Source organism: Mustelus asterias, chromosome 3 (assembly GCF_964213995.1).
Source record: "Mustelus asterias chromosome 3, sMusAst1.hap1.1, whole genome shotgun sequence".
Taxonomy (NCBI): Eukaryota; Metazoa; Chordata; class Chondrichthyes; order Carcharhiniformes; family Triakidae; genus Mustelus; species Mustelus asterias.
Genome location: NC_135803.1, coordinates 70,806,434 through 70,820,528, shown reverse-complemented (window position 1 = coordinate 70,820,528; position 14,095 = coordinate 70,806,434). Strand labels below are relative to the sequence as shown.

The 14,095-nt window shown below is 43.0% G+C and overlaps 1 protein-coding gene across 1 annotated transcript in view; it reads right to left on the bottom strand.

Moving 5' to 3' along the window:
- Positions 1-4,351: 4,351 nt before the first annotated feature.
- The window catches only part of inpp5d (inositol polyphosphate-5-phosphatase D), a 184,255-nt gene continuing 174,511 nt past the window's right edge, over positions 4,352-14,095 (bottom strand). Inside the window, exon 28 of the mRNA XM_078209150.1 lies at positions 4,352-8,314. Within this exon, the coding sequence (XP_078065276.1) occupies positions 8,312-8,314 (3 nt within the window). The 3' untranslated portion in view covers positions 4,352-8,311. The remainder of the gene's footprint in view (positions 8,315-14,095) is intronic.

Genomic DNA, 14,095 nt, shown 5'->3' with positions numbered 1-14,095 from the left:
GTATGGTGTGTGTTTGTGTTAATGGGACTACCTGTTCTTGCCCCGGTGTTTTAATGTGTTTCCCATTATCCGAATTGACCTAATTGTTTTGTGTCTGTGTTCCCTGCTTGCGAGATTAGGTGTTAATGTCATTTTGTCCTGCTGTGTGTAGGGAGATTTAATCTAATCTTTTATTCCTTTTACCCTAGTTTGTTAAGTTTCTTTGCCTGCCTTGGCCATTTTATTCCTGTAATATTTTATTGATAGTCTGGTTATGCCATATAGCCCACTCTCGGTCTTGACTCGCAGATATCCCGACCTTCCTTGGCCAAAGGCCGGTTTAAAATGCAGCTTCGCGCTGTTGCTGGGCAGAATAAGGATCTTTCGTTGGCTTTGAAATTTAAAGGTCTCTCAGCTGTGCAGAGGGGGTTTGAACGAATATCCATCCGGGTGTTCCCCTCTGCATTGTAGGCACGTTATGAATGGTGCCAATATGGCTTTTGGAAAATTGCCTACTTCAATAGGAACAGGACTAGGCCATTCAGCCCATTGCCATTTAATGAGATCATATCCGATCTCTTGCCTAATCGATATTACTGCCTTTGGCCCATATCCCTTAATACATTAACTTAACAAAAAGTTATCTATTTCAGGTTCAAAGATAGCAATTGATCTAGCATCAACTCCTGTTTGTGGGAGAGAGTTCCAAACCTCTTCCACCCTTTGTGTGTATGAGTGTTCCTAACATCTCTCCTGAATGGTCTGGTCCTAATTTTTAGACTATGCCTCCTACTTCTAGAATCTCCAACCAGTGGGAATAGTTTATCTTTATCTACCCTGTATTTTCCTATGAAGCCCCTAATACTCCTAATGATTCATATTTGGCCCCATCCCACCAATGGTTTCAGTTTGCCTTAAAGTAAAATAGAGGCGCACGTGATGAATATGCAAACAGCACTGAGGGCTATTTCAACCCTCTGTGTGGCAGTGAAGAACACCCAGGTCACTTACCCATGTTGGAGTTACCACATTGAATACATGTAAGATCCCTCATGGTGATATATGAATCCCACTACAACACTTCTCTAGATTGTCTATGTAGGAAGTTTCCCACTAGGTCAATTCAGTGAGGAAGAGGCCCAAAAAGGAACATTTCTGACTTTTATTTTGCTTCCCTGTGATCTACAAGGAACAGGAGGATTCTGAAAGAAACTTGAACTTAAATGCAGGCGATGTCCCCAGTAACAAGTAACTTCAATTTTGCGTTCAATGTTTGATACGTACCGGCCCAAAATATTACATTGATTGCGGCAAGCATTTAGCTCAGTGGTAGCATTCCTGACTCTAAGTCAGCAGGTGAAGAGTTTGGGACCCCATTCCTCACATTCCTGGTGGGCAGAGCCCAAATTATGCACCCTGGATAGAATGGTCACTTAGTTACTATCCAATGATATCCTGCCACACTGGATAGAGTGATGACTGAGTCAAGATCCAGTGATATACTGACATACTGGATAGAGTAGTCAGAGTTAATATCCAGTGATATACCGGCACACTAGATAAAGTGATCACTGAGTTTAATATCCAGTGATATTTGATTTGATTTATTATTGTCACATGTATTAGTATACAGTGAAAAGTACTGTTTCTTGCACACTATACAAAGCATACTGTTCATAGAGAAGGAAACGAGAGAGTGCAGAATGTAGTGTTACAGTCATAGCTAGGGTGTAGAGAAAGATTAATTTAGTGCAGGGTGGCTCCATTCAAAAGTCTGATGACAGCAGGGAAGAAGCTGTTCTTGTGTTGGTTGATACACGACCTCAGACTTTTATATCTTTTTCCCAACGGAAGAAGGTGGAAGAGAGAATGTCCAGGTTGCGTGGGGTCCTTGATCATGCTGACTGCTTTGCTGAGGCAGCGGGAAGTGTAGACAGAATCAATGGATGGGAGGCTGGTTTGCGTGATGAATTGGGCTACATTCACAACCTTTTGCAGTTTCTTGCGGTCTTGGGCAGAGCAGGAGCCATACCAAGCTGTGATACAACCAGAAAGAATGCTTTCTATGGTGCATCAGTAAAAGTTGGTGAGAGTCATAGCTGACATGTCAAATTTCCTTATTTTTCTGAGAAAGTTGAGGCGTTGGCTTTCTTAACTATAGAGTCGACATGGGGGGACCAGGACAGGTTGTTGATGATCTGGCCCCCTAAAAACTTGAAGCTTTTGACCATTTCTACTTAATTCCCGTTGAAGTAGACAGGGGCATGTTCTCCATTACACTTCCTGAAGTCGATCACAATCTCCTTTGTTTTGTTGATATTGAGGGAGATTATTGTCATTGCACCAGTTCACCAGATTCTCTATCTCATTCCTGTACTCTGTCTCGTCATTGTTGGAGATCCGACTCATTACAGTGGTGTTGTCAGCAAAATTGAAAATCCAATTGGAGGGGAATGTGGCCACACAGTGATATACCAGTACAATGGATAGAGCAAACACTGAGTTAATATCCAGTGAGATATCAGTACACTGGATAGATTGATCACTGAGTTACTATCCAGTGATATACAGGCACACTGGATAGAGTGAGCACTGAGTTAATATCCAGTGGGATATCAGCACACTGTACAGAGTGATCACTGGCTCAGGGGTAGCACTTCCATAACTGAGTCAGAAAGAGAACTGGTTTTTGTCCCCACTCTGAGTAGAGACACGAGAACAGCTGTGAACACTGGACTGGCAACCAGCAGAGGTGCCTACAAAGTCCAGAGAGACAATCCACAGAGTGACGAAAACCTGCAATCATGACAACTTAGGTTGGCATAGCAATGTTGATGGGAAATAGCACAGAGTTCTAAACAAATTGCCTATTCATTGTCGTCCTTACCTGGTCCATTTGTTCAGTTCCCTCTTGAAATTTGATATTGCATCAGGATTGAGAGAATCTTAATCACATGGCCCTCATCAAGTTTGTCAGGGAAAGGTTCTTGTGCAGATACCATCCTTGTATGAGTGGCTGATATGGTTGTAGAGGCAGATTATTATGCTGTGTGGGAAAAATAAGCAGGAGAGAAAGTGGTGAGGAGGATACAAAGAGTCTGGAAAGGGATGATGGAGATGTTAAGTGAGTGGAACAAAAAACAAAAATGGAGTATAATGTGGGAAAATGTGAGCTTGTCCACATTGATGGGAATAGAAGATGATAATATTATTGAAATGGAAAGAGACTGCAGAATCCTGCAGTATAGAGAGAACTAGGTGTCCTTGTACATGAATCACAAAAAGGTAACATGCAGGTACAGCAAGTAATTAGGATGGCAAATGGATTTGAAAACTGATTCTAAGGATGAAGTGATTATTTTATGAGGAAAGGTTGAACAGGTTAGGTTGAGCCTGTACTGATGAGAAACATATAAGATTCTGAGGAGGTTTGCCTTGGTATATGCTGAGAAGATGTTTTGCCTCATGGGGGAAATCTAGAACGAAGGGGCAAAGTCTAAAAATTAGGGGTTTTCTAGTGAGATGGAGAGGATAAAGCTCTTCTCTCAGAGGGTTGTTTGTCTTTGGAGTTCTCTGCTCCAGACAGCATTGGAGGCTAGGTTATTGAATTTATTCAAGGCCGAGTTAGAAAGGCTTCTGATGAGCAAAGGAGTGAAGGGTTATGGGGCAGTGCCAGGAATGTGGAGTTGAGGCCACAATCAGATCAGCCATGATGTTATTGAATGTCAATGCAAACCTGAGGGGACAAACGGCCTACTCCTGCTCCTATTTCTTACATTCTTATGTATACATTTGTTAATCTTTTGCAGTGTGAATGGAAAGGGGGAACAGAAACTTTGAGGTGACATTGCCTGATTGAGCTCTAGGTATTGAGGATGGAATGGGTCCAAGCTCCACCTCCACGATTTATGTCGGCAGGTCTGGCAGCATCTGTGGAGAGAAAGAGTTAAGGTTTCAAACCTAAATGACTCTTCAGTAGAACTGTTCTGTAGAAGGGTCATTTAGACCTGAAACATTAACTCTATTTCTCTCCACAGATGCTGCCAGACCTTCTGAGTTTATCCAGCATTTTCTGTTTTTTTATTTCAGATTTCCAGCATCCGCAGTATTTTATTTTTATTATCCACGGTTTTTCAGCTTTGTTGCAATGTTGCAATGAGGAGTTGCTGAATGGAGCCAAGATGCCTAGTGGAGGGAAGGGGAGAAGGTAGGATGAGCTATCCTTGGGTATATTCTTCTGAAGAGCAGCAACATTTGAAGAGGCCACCAAGTTTGGCTGCCTTCTCTGCCTGTAGGACTGACAAGCTGACCTGGGGACAGACCCAAGGAGCAGCAACAGAGAGAAGGAAAAAATAAATTCCCTTTTAAAAGAAAGTAGAAATGGTTGATTCCATTATCTTTTATTTCACCTTCAACACTCTTCCCTGGTACTCCCATTGTACAACTTCAATACAATACAATAAAATTCAACAAAAAAATACAGTTACAGCATCTCAAATCCGGCTATCTGAAAACGGTGGTGTCCGAGAACCAGACATTTTTTCACTCCCCCGTGCTCCCCGTGGCTTAATGAACCTTAACTCCACCCGGTCCAGCTTGGAATGACTTACCCAATTCGACCCACACAAAAGTGCCTTCTTGCAGCTGGCCCAAGTTCAAAGAGAGTTATTAAAAAGTAACAGTACAATCTTGCATGAATAAAAAATAAATAGTTTTCGGTTACAAGTACCAGGTACTTCTAATGTTATTTCGGTTTGATTGATCTTTTCTCATTTTAAACAGGATGTAGGAAAGTGCAGAAAATATGAAAGATATGAAATCAGATATATATGAAGTGAATTATCATTAACAGCAACATTGCCATTAGCCTAAAGTGCTTTGCAGTTGTATCATTTGGTTTTGCCCGTGTCCCCTATTCACTGAATTAAGTGGTTCTGATTTTTTTTTAACCAAAAACTGTTAAGTTCTGAAGTCCAGCACAGACTTACTCCTGGGGTTGCCGGATTTGAAGTACTCTACCTGTACACATTTTGGCAAACATAAATAGTCAGGAACCTGACTTGTATCACAGCCACTGTGTTGGAGAGATGAGGAGAGCATTGCAAATCATCAGTGCAACCTATCATTTTCTGCTACTGTGGCCTAAAGCAATACTGACTGCATTGGGATCAGTAATTGATGGGTCTGGAAGCACTCTGGAATGTTCAGAGAACTTGAAAGGTGCTAAAGAAATGCAAATTCTTCCTCCACATGTATCACAACGGCAATAAAGGCTGGTGATACCATGGACGGACTAAACCTCCAGCAAGGACTGGTGGCAGGATAGCACATACCAGAAATTGGGTGGGTGGTGAGGAGAGGCCAATGCCTCTCATAGAGTCATAGAGGTTTACAGCATGGAAACAGGTCCTTCGGCCCAACTTGTCCATGCCGCCCTTATTTTTTTTTAAAAAACCCTAAGCTAATCCCAATTGCCCGCATTTGGCCCATATCCCTCTATACCCATCGTACCCATGTAACTATCTAAATGCTTTTTAAAAGATAAAATTGTACCCTGCCTCTACTTCTACCTCTGGCAGCTTGTTCCAGACACTCACCACCCTCTGTGTGAAAAAATTGTCCCTCTGGACACTTTTGTATCTCTCCCCTCTCACCTTAAACCTATGCCCTCCAGTTTTAGACTCCCCTACCTTTGGGAAAAGATATTGACTATCTACCTTGTCTATGCCCCTCATTATTTTATAGACCTCTATAAGGTCACCCCTCAGCCTCCTACGCTCCAGAGAAAAAAGTCCCAGTCTATTCAGCTTTTCCTTATAACTCAATCCAACAAGTCCCGGTAGCATCCTAGTAAATCTTTTCTGCACTCTTTCTAGTTTAATTCCTCAGACATGCTGGAATGGAACCCTAATGCAAATAAAGGCTTGGCAGGAGGTTGTGTTCCATGCTGGGTTATCTGCTGTTTGGAAGTGCAGACATTGATGAAGCAGGGCCTTTGAACACAAAGGCTTGTGTCACTTTTTTTGTATTCTTTCACAAAATATGGGTAAGACTGTCAAAGCGAGCATTTATTGCTCATCTTTAATTGCCCTTAAGGAGATGCTGGTGGACCATCCTCTTGAACTGCTGCAGTCTATATGCAGTGCTGTTAGGGAGCGAATTCCAGGATTTTGATTCAGCAACAGTAAAGGAACATTAATATAGCTTCAAGTCAGGATGGTGTATGGCTTGGAGGGGAAACTTGCAAGTGGTAGTGTTCCCATGTGTCTGCCATCTCTGTCCTACTAGGTGGTAGAGGTGATGGGTTTGGAAGATGCTGTTGAAGGAGCCTTGGTGAGCTACTGCAGTGCATCTTGTAAATAGTACACACTGCTGCCACTGTGCATTAGTGACGGAGGGAGTGGAAGTTGAATGTGGTGGATGAGATGTGGATTTAGTGGACTTCTTTGTCCTGGATGGTGTTGAGCTTCTTGAGTGTTGTTGGAGCTGCACTCATTCAGGCAAGTGGAAAATATTCCATCACACTCCTGAATTGTGCCTTATAGATGGTGCACAGGCCATGGGGAGTCAGGGGGTGAGTTACTCGCTTCCGATTTCCCTTCCTCTGTCCTGCTTTTGTAGCTGCAGTATGTATAAGGCTGGTCAAGTTTAGTTTCTGGTCAATAGTAACCTTTAAGATGTTGATAGTGGGGTTATGGTAATGTCATTGAATGTCAAGGGGAGATTGTTTATATTCTCCCTTGTTGGAGATGGTTATTGCTTGGCACTTGTGTGGCACAAATGTTTCTTTCCACTTGTCAGCCCAAGCCTGGATATTGCCCAGGTCTTACTGGTGATGGGGATGGACTGTTTCAGTATCTGAGGCGTTAATCTTCAGCGAACATCCACACTTCTGACCTTATGTTGGAAGGAAGATTATTTATGAAGCAGCTGTTGATGGTTAGGTTAAGAATATGATGCTGAGGAACTCCTGCAACAATGCCCTGAAACTGAGATAATTGGTCTCCAGCAACTACAACCATCTTCCTTTGTGCCAGGTGTGACTTCAACCAGTGGAGAGATTTCCTCCTGATTCCCATTGAGTCCAGTTTTGCTGGACTCCTTGATGTCACACTCGGTCAAATGCTGCCTTGATGTCAAGGGCAATCACTCTCACCTCACCTCTAGTGCTAATCCCAGCTGGGGAGAGGGGTTAGCAACCGAGGAATCAGGACAATTGAGCAAACACGTTATTCAGCATAACTTGTGAGCCAATGATAAAATCTGAAGACACAAAAGATTTTGAGTACGTTACTCTAAACACCCTCCCCAACCCCATTCCCTGTCTGTCTTCTGACTCCATTGAACACAATGTTCTTGCAAAGGTCATTTCCCAGTATCTCAACCAAAAAGATCTTTCTCGCCATGGTTTAATGATAGAACTGTTGCCATTGAGAAAGGAGGACATGAGTTGAAGCATTCTAGTGTACTGGGGGAGTGCTGCACTGCCAGAGGTGCCATTGTTCAGATAAAACATTAAACCAAGGCCTTGTCTACCTTCTCAGATCGATTTAAAAGAGGAGCAAGGGAGTTCTTGCCAGTATCCTAATATTTAATCTTCAAGCAACATCACTTACAAAAGTCACTATCATATTGCTGGTTGTGGGAGCTTGGTGTGTCTAAAGTGGCTGCCACATCCCAACATTACAACAGTGACTACACCTCAGAAGTACTTCATTCGCTTTGATGCATCCTGAGGTCATGAAAGGTGTCATAGAATTGCAAGTTCTTTCTTTCTTCTGTTCATTGTGTATCAACAGATTATTCACCCATAGAAGGGATCATGGTGTTCTTGTCCAAGCCGAACCACTGTGAATGTGAGTACAGTGTAGGGCCCTTATGAATTGCCATCTAACTGTTAGTTCAGCAGAGCAGAGTGAGCTTTTGAGCTGTGATGGACTTGAATCAGTTCATGTTGAAGTGTGTGAAACTCCCCACGCTGGCTCCCTGATGTCACCGAGGAACATACTCATTTATAGGGGCAAACCAAGCCCGGTGGAAATCTTGCAATGTTGAAGCTTTGCTCAGGTCTCCTCACTTCTAGCTTCTTGGCATCAGTCCTGAGCTCAGTTGTCTAACGCACAGGTATCTAGCTCACTGAGAGGAGGGAGGGGAGCAAGAGAATCAGCACACCATCCCTGATACCCAGCCCTGCTGACTCTGTCTTTAGAACAACCACAATTTACATTCGTCAAGAGAGAGAAAGCAAAAGATAAACAGGAAACTGTTCACTCTTCCAAAAATTCCTGTCAAGGATCCCACACTGCCATCTCTTCCACAAGAGGGGTCTTGGTCACTGTAAATAGAGCAGCGAGAGTTGAGATTAGTAACATTTTCAATGCAAGTCAATGTTTCAAGAAAACTGGGGCCTAGCCTCAGTTATTTGGACAAAAATCATCCTCTTCCCATGACTCCCTTAAATTAGAAATCACCTAATTACAAAAATGTTTTAAAATCTGGTCAATGGCTACAGTGCTGAGACATTAGCTTCATGCAAAGAGTGTTGTCCTTATTGAATATGTTTATTCTCAAGAAATGGTGACATATGACAAGGCCACATCTATTGACCATCATGGTTCTTGAAGAAATCATTTGCAATGATGTTCCATGAAATGTGTGGGCCTCAGAGCATTCTCTCTCTGCCTAGGACAGTAAACACATGGGAGTGCCATCACCTCCAAGAACACCCTCACACCCCCTAGGTTCTCCACTCTCCTGGCTTGGAACTGTGTCGTCATTGCTTCACTGTCTTGAGTCAAAATCCTGGAACTCTCCCTTAACAGCACTGTGGGTGTACCTACACAACATGGACTAAAGTTCAAGAACCTGGCTCACCATCTCAAGGGTGATTCAGGATGAATAGTAAAAGCTGGCCTTTCCAGTGATGCCTACATCCCATGAACAAATACAAAAATGTAGGTTAGAGTGGTGTGGTCCAATGGTAATTACTGACTAGCTACAGGTGTTGCCATGGTGATATCATGATAATCACATGCATCTTGGTAGAAAACATCTTATACATAATAAATATAAAAGTACTTTACATTTCATTTGAAGATCCAGCACTACTCAATGAAGCAGGAAGGTCAGGCTCCCAACAATCTAAAAAACACTCACACACTCTGCCTTTCATGTTAGTATTTTCCCAAGAAAAGTACAAAAGGGTTAAAGTTTACATGCGTGTGGGCATGCAAATGAGTGTTGGGATCACAAGCCCAAAGATGGTCTACTATTCATTTCTAATTTACCAATCAGAAAAGCAATTAGTTACATCTGGATTTCCAATTGACACATGTGGCACGTGGCTAAAATATAGGAAAACATAGAACAAGAGTCACACAAAGTTAGATGAAGTAGCATGAGAGGAGGTTCATGTGGAATAAGAACACCAACATGGGGCAGTTGGATAGAACAGTCTGTTTCTCTGCTGTAAGAGTAAGTATGTAAGATCCCATTGTCTTGAAGGGCACTTGTGACCTGGCTGGGAGTTTATATTTTTTTGATTACTGGAATTATTGCATTTCATTTGCTGGGATTTGAATTTGTAATCACAGGATTGCTAATCCAAAACCATAGCCTCGACCTATGGCAGAGGTTGCCAAATCCATACTATTTCTATGGCTGAGAACTTGAATCATAATTGTTGGTTGTGGAACTCACCCACTTCCGCTCCACTGAGCTGGCTCAGGAGTGACAGGTGACACTAGGACAAGTGTGTATATTGGATACGTCTCATTTACATAAAGCAGGCAGAGGGATCCGGGATGCGTCCCTGACTCCCTCACTCTTACCTGAGTCAGAAAGTTGGAGACTGAGAGCTGGGTTGTACCACTCAGCAACTGGCTCAGCCTTTTCTCATTGAGATCTTCAAGACTGTGATTCTAACTCTCTGAGGATTTCCTAGCAGCACCACACCCCCAACATCTGCCCACTTCTAATTGTGCCACATTGATTCCAGCCAGCATTCCATTCATAGAAACAAGAGGAGGCTATTCAGCCCCTCAGGTCTGCTGTGCCATTCAATTAGACCATGGCTGATCTGTAACTCAACTCCAGGTACCTGCCTGAACTCTATATTTCTTAATAACTTTGTCTAACAGAACTCCACTGATCGTAGTTAACTAACAAAAAGCAAAGGGGGAGGGGGGGGTAAATGGGTGTTTTTCTGGTTGGCGATCAGTGACTAGTGGTGTGCCTCAGGGATCAGTGTTGGGACTGCAATTGTTTACAATTTACATAGATGATTTGGAGTTGGGGACCAAGTGTAGTGTGTCAAAATTCGCAGATGACACTAAGATGGGTGGAAGAGCAAAGTGTGCAGAGGACGCTGAAAGTCTGCAAAGGGATATAGATAATCTAAGTGAGTGGGCGAGGGTCTGGCAGATGGAGTATAATGTTGGTAAATGTAAGGTCATCCATTTTGGTAGGAATAACAGCAAAATGGACTATTATTTAAATGGTAAAAAATTGCAGCATGCTGCTGTGCAGAGGGACCTGGGTGTCCTTGTGCAGGAATCTCAAGGAGTTGGTTTGCAGGTGCAGCAGGTAATTAAGAAGGCAAATGGAATTTTGTCCTTCATTGCTGGAGGGATGGAGTTTAAAAACAGCGAGATTATGTTGCAGCTGTATAAGTTGCTGGTGAGGCCACACCTGGAGTACTGTGTACAGTTTTGGTCTCCTTACTTGAGAAAGGATATACTGGCACTGGAAGGAGTGCAGAGAGATTCACTAGGTTGATTCTGGAGTTGAGGGGGTTGGCTTATAAGGAGAGACTGAGTAGACTGGGGCTATATTCATTGGAATTCAGGGGAGATCTTATAGAAACATATAAGATTATGAAGGGAATAGGTAAGATAGAAGCAGGGAAGTTGTTTCCACTGGCGGGTGAAACTAGAACTACGGGGCATAGCCTCAAAATAAGGGGAAGCAGATTTAGGACTGAGTTGAGGAGGAACTTCTTCACACAAAGGGTTGTGATTCTGTGGAATTCCCTGCCCAGTGAAGCAGTTGAGGCTACCTCATTGAATGTTTTTAAGGCAAGGATAGATAAATTTTTGAACAGTAAAGGAATTAAGGGTTATGGTGAGCGGGCGGGTAAGTGGAGTTGAGTCCTCAAAAAGATCAGCCATGATCTTATTGAATGGCGGAGCAGGCTCGAGGGGCCAGATGGCCTTCTCCTGCTTCTAGTTCTTATGTTCTTATGAAACCATTAATTATCGCCCAGTATTCACAGCATTTTGGGGAGGGAATTCCAGGTTTCTACTTCCCATTGTGTGAAAAAGTGCTTCACTCTAAAATGGGGGCTTGGCTCCAGCTTGAAGATTATGTCTATACGGCCCTGATTCACCCAGCAGAGGAAATCCTTTCTCTGTATCTCCCGGCTTTGAGTGACTGTGTGGAGTTTGCACATTCTTCCCATGTCTGCGTGGGTTTCCTCCAGATGCTCTGGTTTAAGAACATAAGAACTATGAACAGGAGTAGGCCATTTGGCCCCTCGAGCCTGTTCCGCCATTCAATAAGGTCATGGCTGATCTTTTCATGGACTCAGCTCCACTTAGCTGCCCGCTCATGATAACCTTAATTCCTTTACTGTTCAAAAATCTATCTATCTTTGCCTTAAAAACATTCAATGAGGTAGCCTCAACTGCTTCACTGGGCAGGGAATTCCACAGATTCACAACCTTTTGGGTTAAGAAGTTCCTCCTCAACTCAGTCCTAAATCTGCTGCCTTATTTTGAGGTGATGCCCCCTAGTTCTAGTTTCACCTGCAAGTGGAAACTCCTCTGCTTCTGTCTTATCTATTCCCTTCATAATTTCATATTTTTCAATAAGATCCCCCCTCATTCTTCTAAACTCCAATGAGTATAGTCCCAGTCTATTCAGTCGCTCCTCATAAGCCAACCCTCTCAACTCCAGAATCAAGCTAGTGAATCTCCTCTGCACCCCCTCCAGTGTCAGTATATCCTTTCTCAAGTAAGGAGACCAAAACTGTACACAGTATTCCAGGTGTGATCTCACCAGCACCTTATACAGCTGCAACATAACCTCCCTCTTTTTAAACTCCATCCCTCTAGCAATGAAGGACAAAATTCCATTTGCCTTCTTAACTACCTGCTGTACCTGCAAACCAACATTTTGTGATTCATGCACAAGGACACTGAGATCCCTCTGCACAGCAGCATGCTGCAATTTTGTACCATTTAAATAATAGTCCATTTTGCTGTTATTCCTACCAAAATGGATGACCTTACATTTACCAACATTATACTCCATCTGCCAGACTCTCTTGCTCACTCACTTAGATTATCTATATCCCTTCGCAGACGTTCAGTGTCCTCTGCACACTTTGCTCTGCCACTCATCTTAGTGTCATCTGCGAACTTTGACACACTATACTTGGCCCCAACTCCAAATCGTAAATTGTAAACAATTGCGGTCCCAACATTGATCCCTGAGGCATAGCACTGGTTGGCAATCAGTGACGATCGCCAACAAGAAAAACATCCATTTATCCCTACTGTTTGCTTTCTGTTAGTTAACCAATCCTCTATCCATGCTAATACATTACCCGTAACACCGTGCACTTATATCTTATGCAGCAGCCTTTTGTGTAGCACCTTGTCGGATGCCTTCTGGAAATCCAGATACATCACATCCACCGGTTCCCCGTTGACCACTGCTCTCGTAATGTCCTCTAAGAATTCCACTAAGTTAGTTAAACATGACCTGCCATTCATGAATTCTGTGTCTTCCCAATGGGACAATATCTATCCAGATGTTTTGCTATTTCTTCCTTGACAATAGATTCCAACATTTTTCCCACTACAGAAGTTAAACTAACCGGCCTATAGTTACCTGCCTTTTGTCTACCTCCTTTTTAAACAGTGGTGTCACATTTGCTGTTTTCCAATCTGTTGGAACTGTCCCAGAGTCCAGCGAATTTTGGTAAATTACCATGAGCGCATTTGTTATTTCCCTCACCATCGTTTTTAGTATGTTGGGATGTATTTCATCAAGTCCAGGAGACTTGACTAACTTTAGCCCCATTAGCTTACCTAACACTGCTTCTTTAGTGATAATGATTGTTTCTAGGTCCTCACCTGCCATAGCCTTCTTGTCATCAATTTTTGGCATGTTATTTGTATCTTCCACTGTGAAGGCCGACACAAAATACCTGTTCAATGCCTCGGCCATTTCCTCATTTCCCATTATTAAATCTCCCTTCTCATCCTCTAAAGGACCAATGTTTACCTTAGCTACTCTTTTTCTTTTTATATATTTGTAGAAACTTTTGCTATCTGTTTTTATATTCTGAGCTAGTTTACTCTCATAATCTATTTACTTTTCTTTGTAGGTTTTTTTCGAGGATTTCTGTTGACCTTTAAAGATTTCCCAACCTTCTAGGTTCCCACTAATCTTTGCCACCTTGTATTTTCTTTCAATTTGATACCCTCCTTTATTTCCTTAAATATCCATGGCTGATTATCCCTTTTCCTACAGTCCTTCCTTATCACTGGTATATACTGGCACGGGTGGCACAGTGGTTTGCATTGCTGCCTCACAGCACCAGAGACCTCATCCTCCATACAACCCTCTTGCTCATCCACACAGGGAGCAAGTACCTCATACCTGTTGGACAAGGTCAAGAGCTGAGGCTTCTCCCATTCCTGAATTCAGGAACCCTCTACCTGCCTCACTTGCAATCACAGCTGCTGTCCCTGACCATTGGCCGAGTTTGAGGTACTTAATCTACCGGGTGTGGCCGGCTCCTGAAACAAAGCGTCCAATTAACTCTCCCCCTCCAGGATATGCCGCAGCATCTGAAGCTCAGACTCCAGCTCATTAATTCTGAGCTGAAGTTCTTTGAGCAGCCAATACTTGCTGCAGATATTGTCACTGCAGCTCGCAGTTTCCTCACACAATCCAAAAATGTGCAGGTTTGGTGGATTCAACATGCTAAATTGCCCCTTAGTGTCCCAAGATGTGTAGGTTAGATGGGATTAGCCATGGGAAATGTGGGGGTTACGGGGATAGGCATGGGAAGAGGGCCTGGGTAAGATACTCTTTCAGAGAGTCA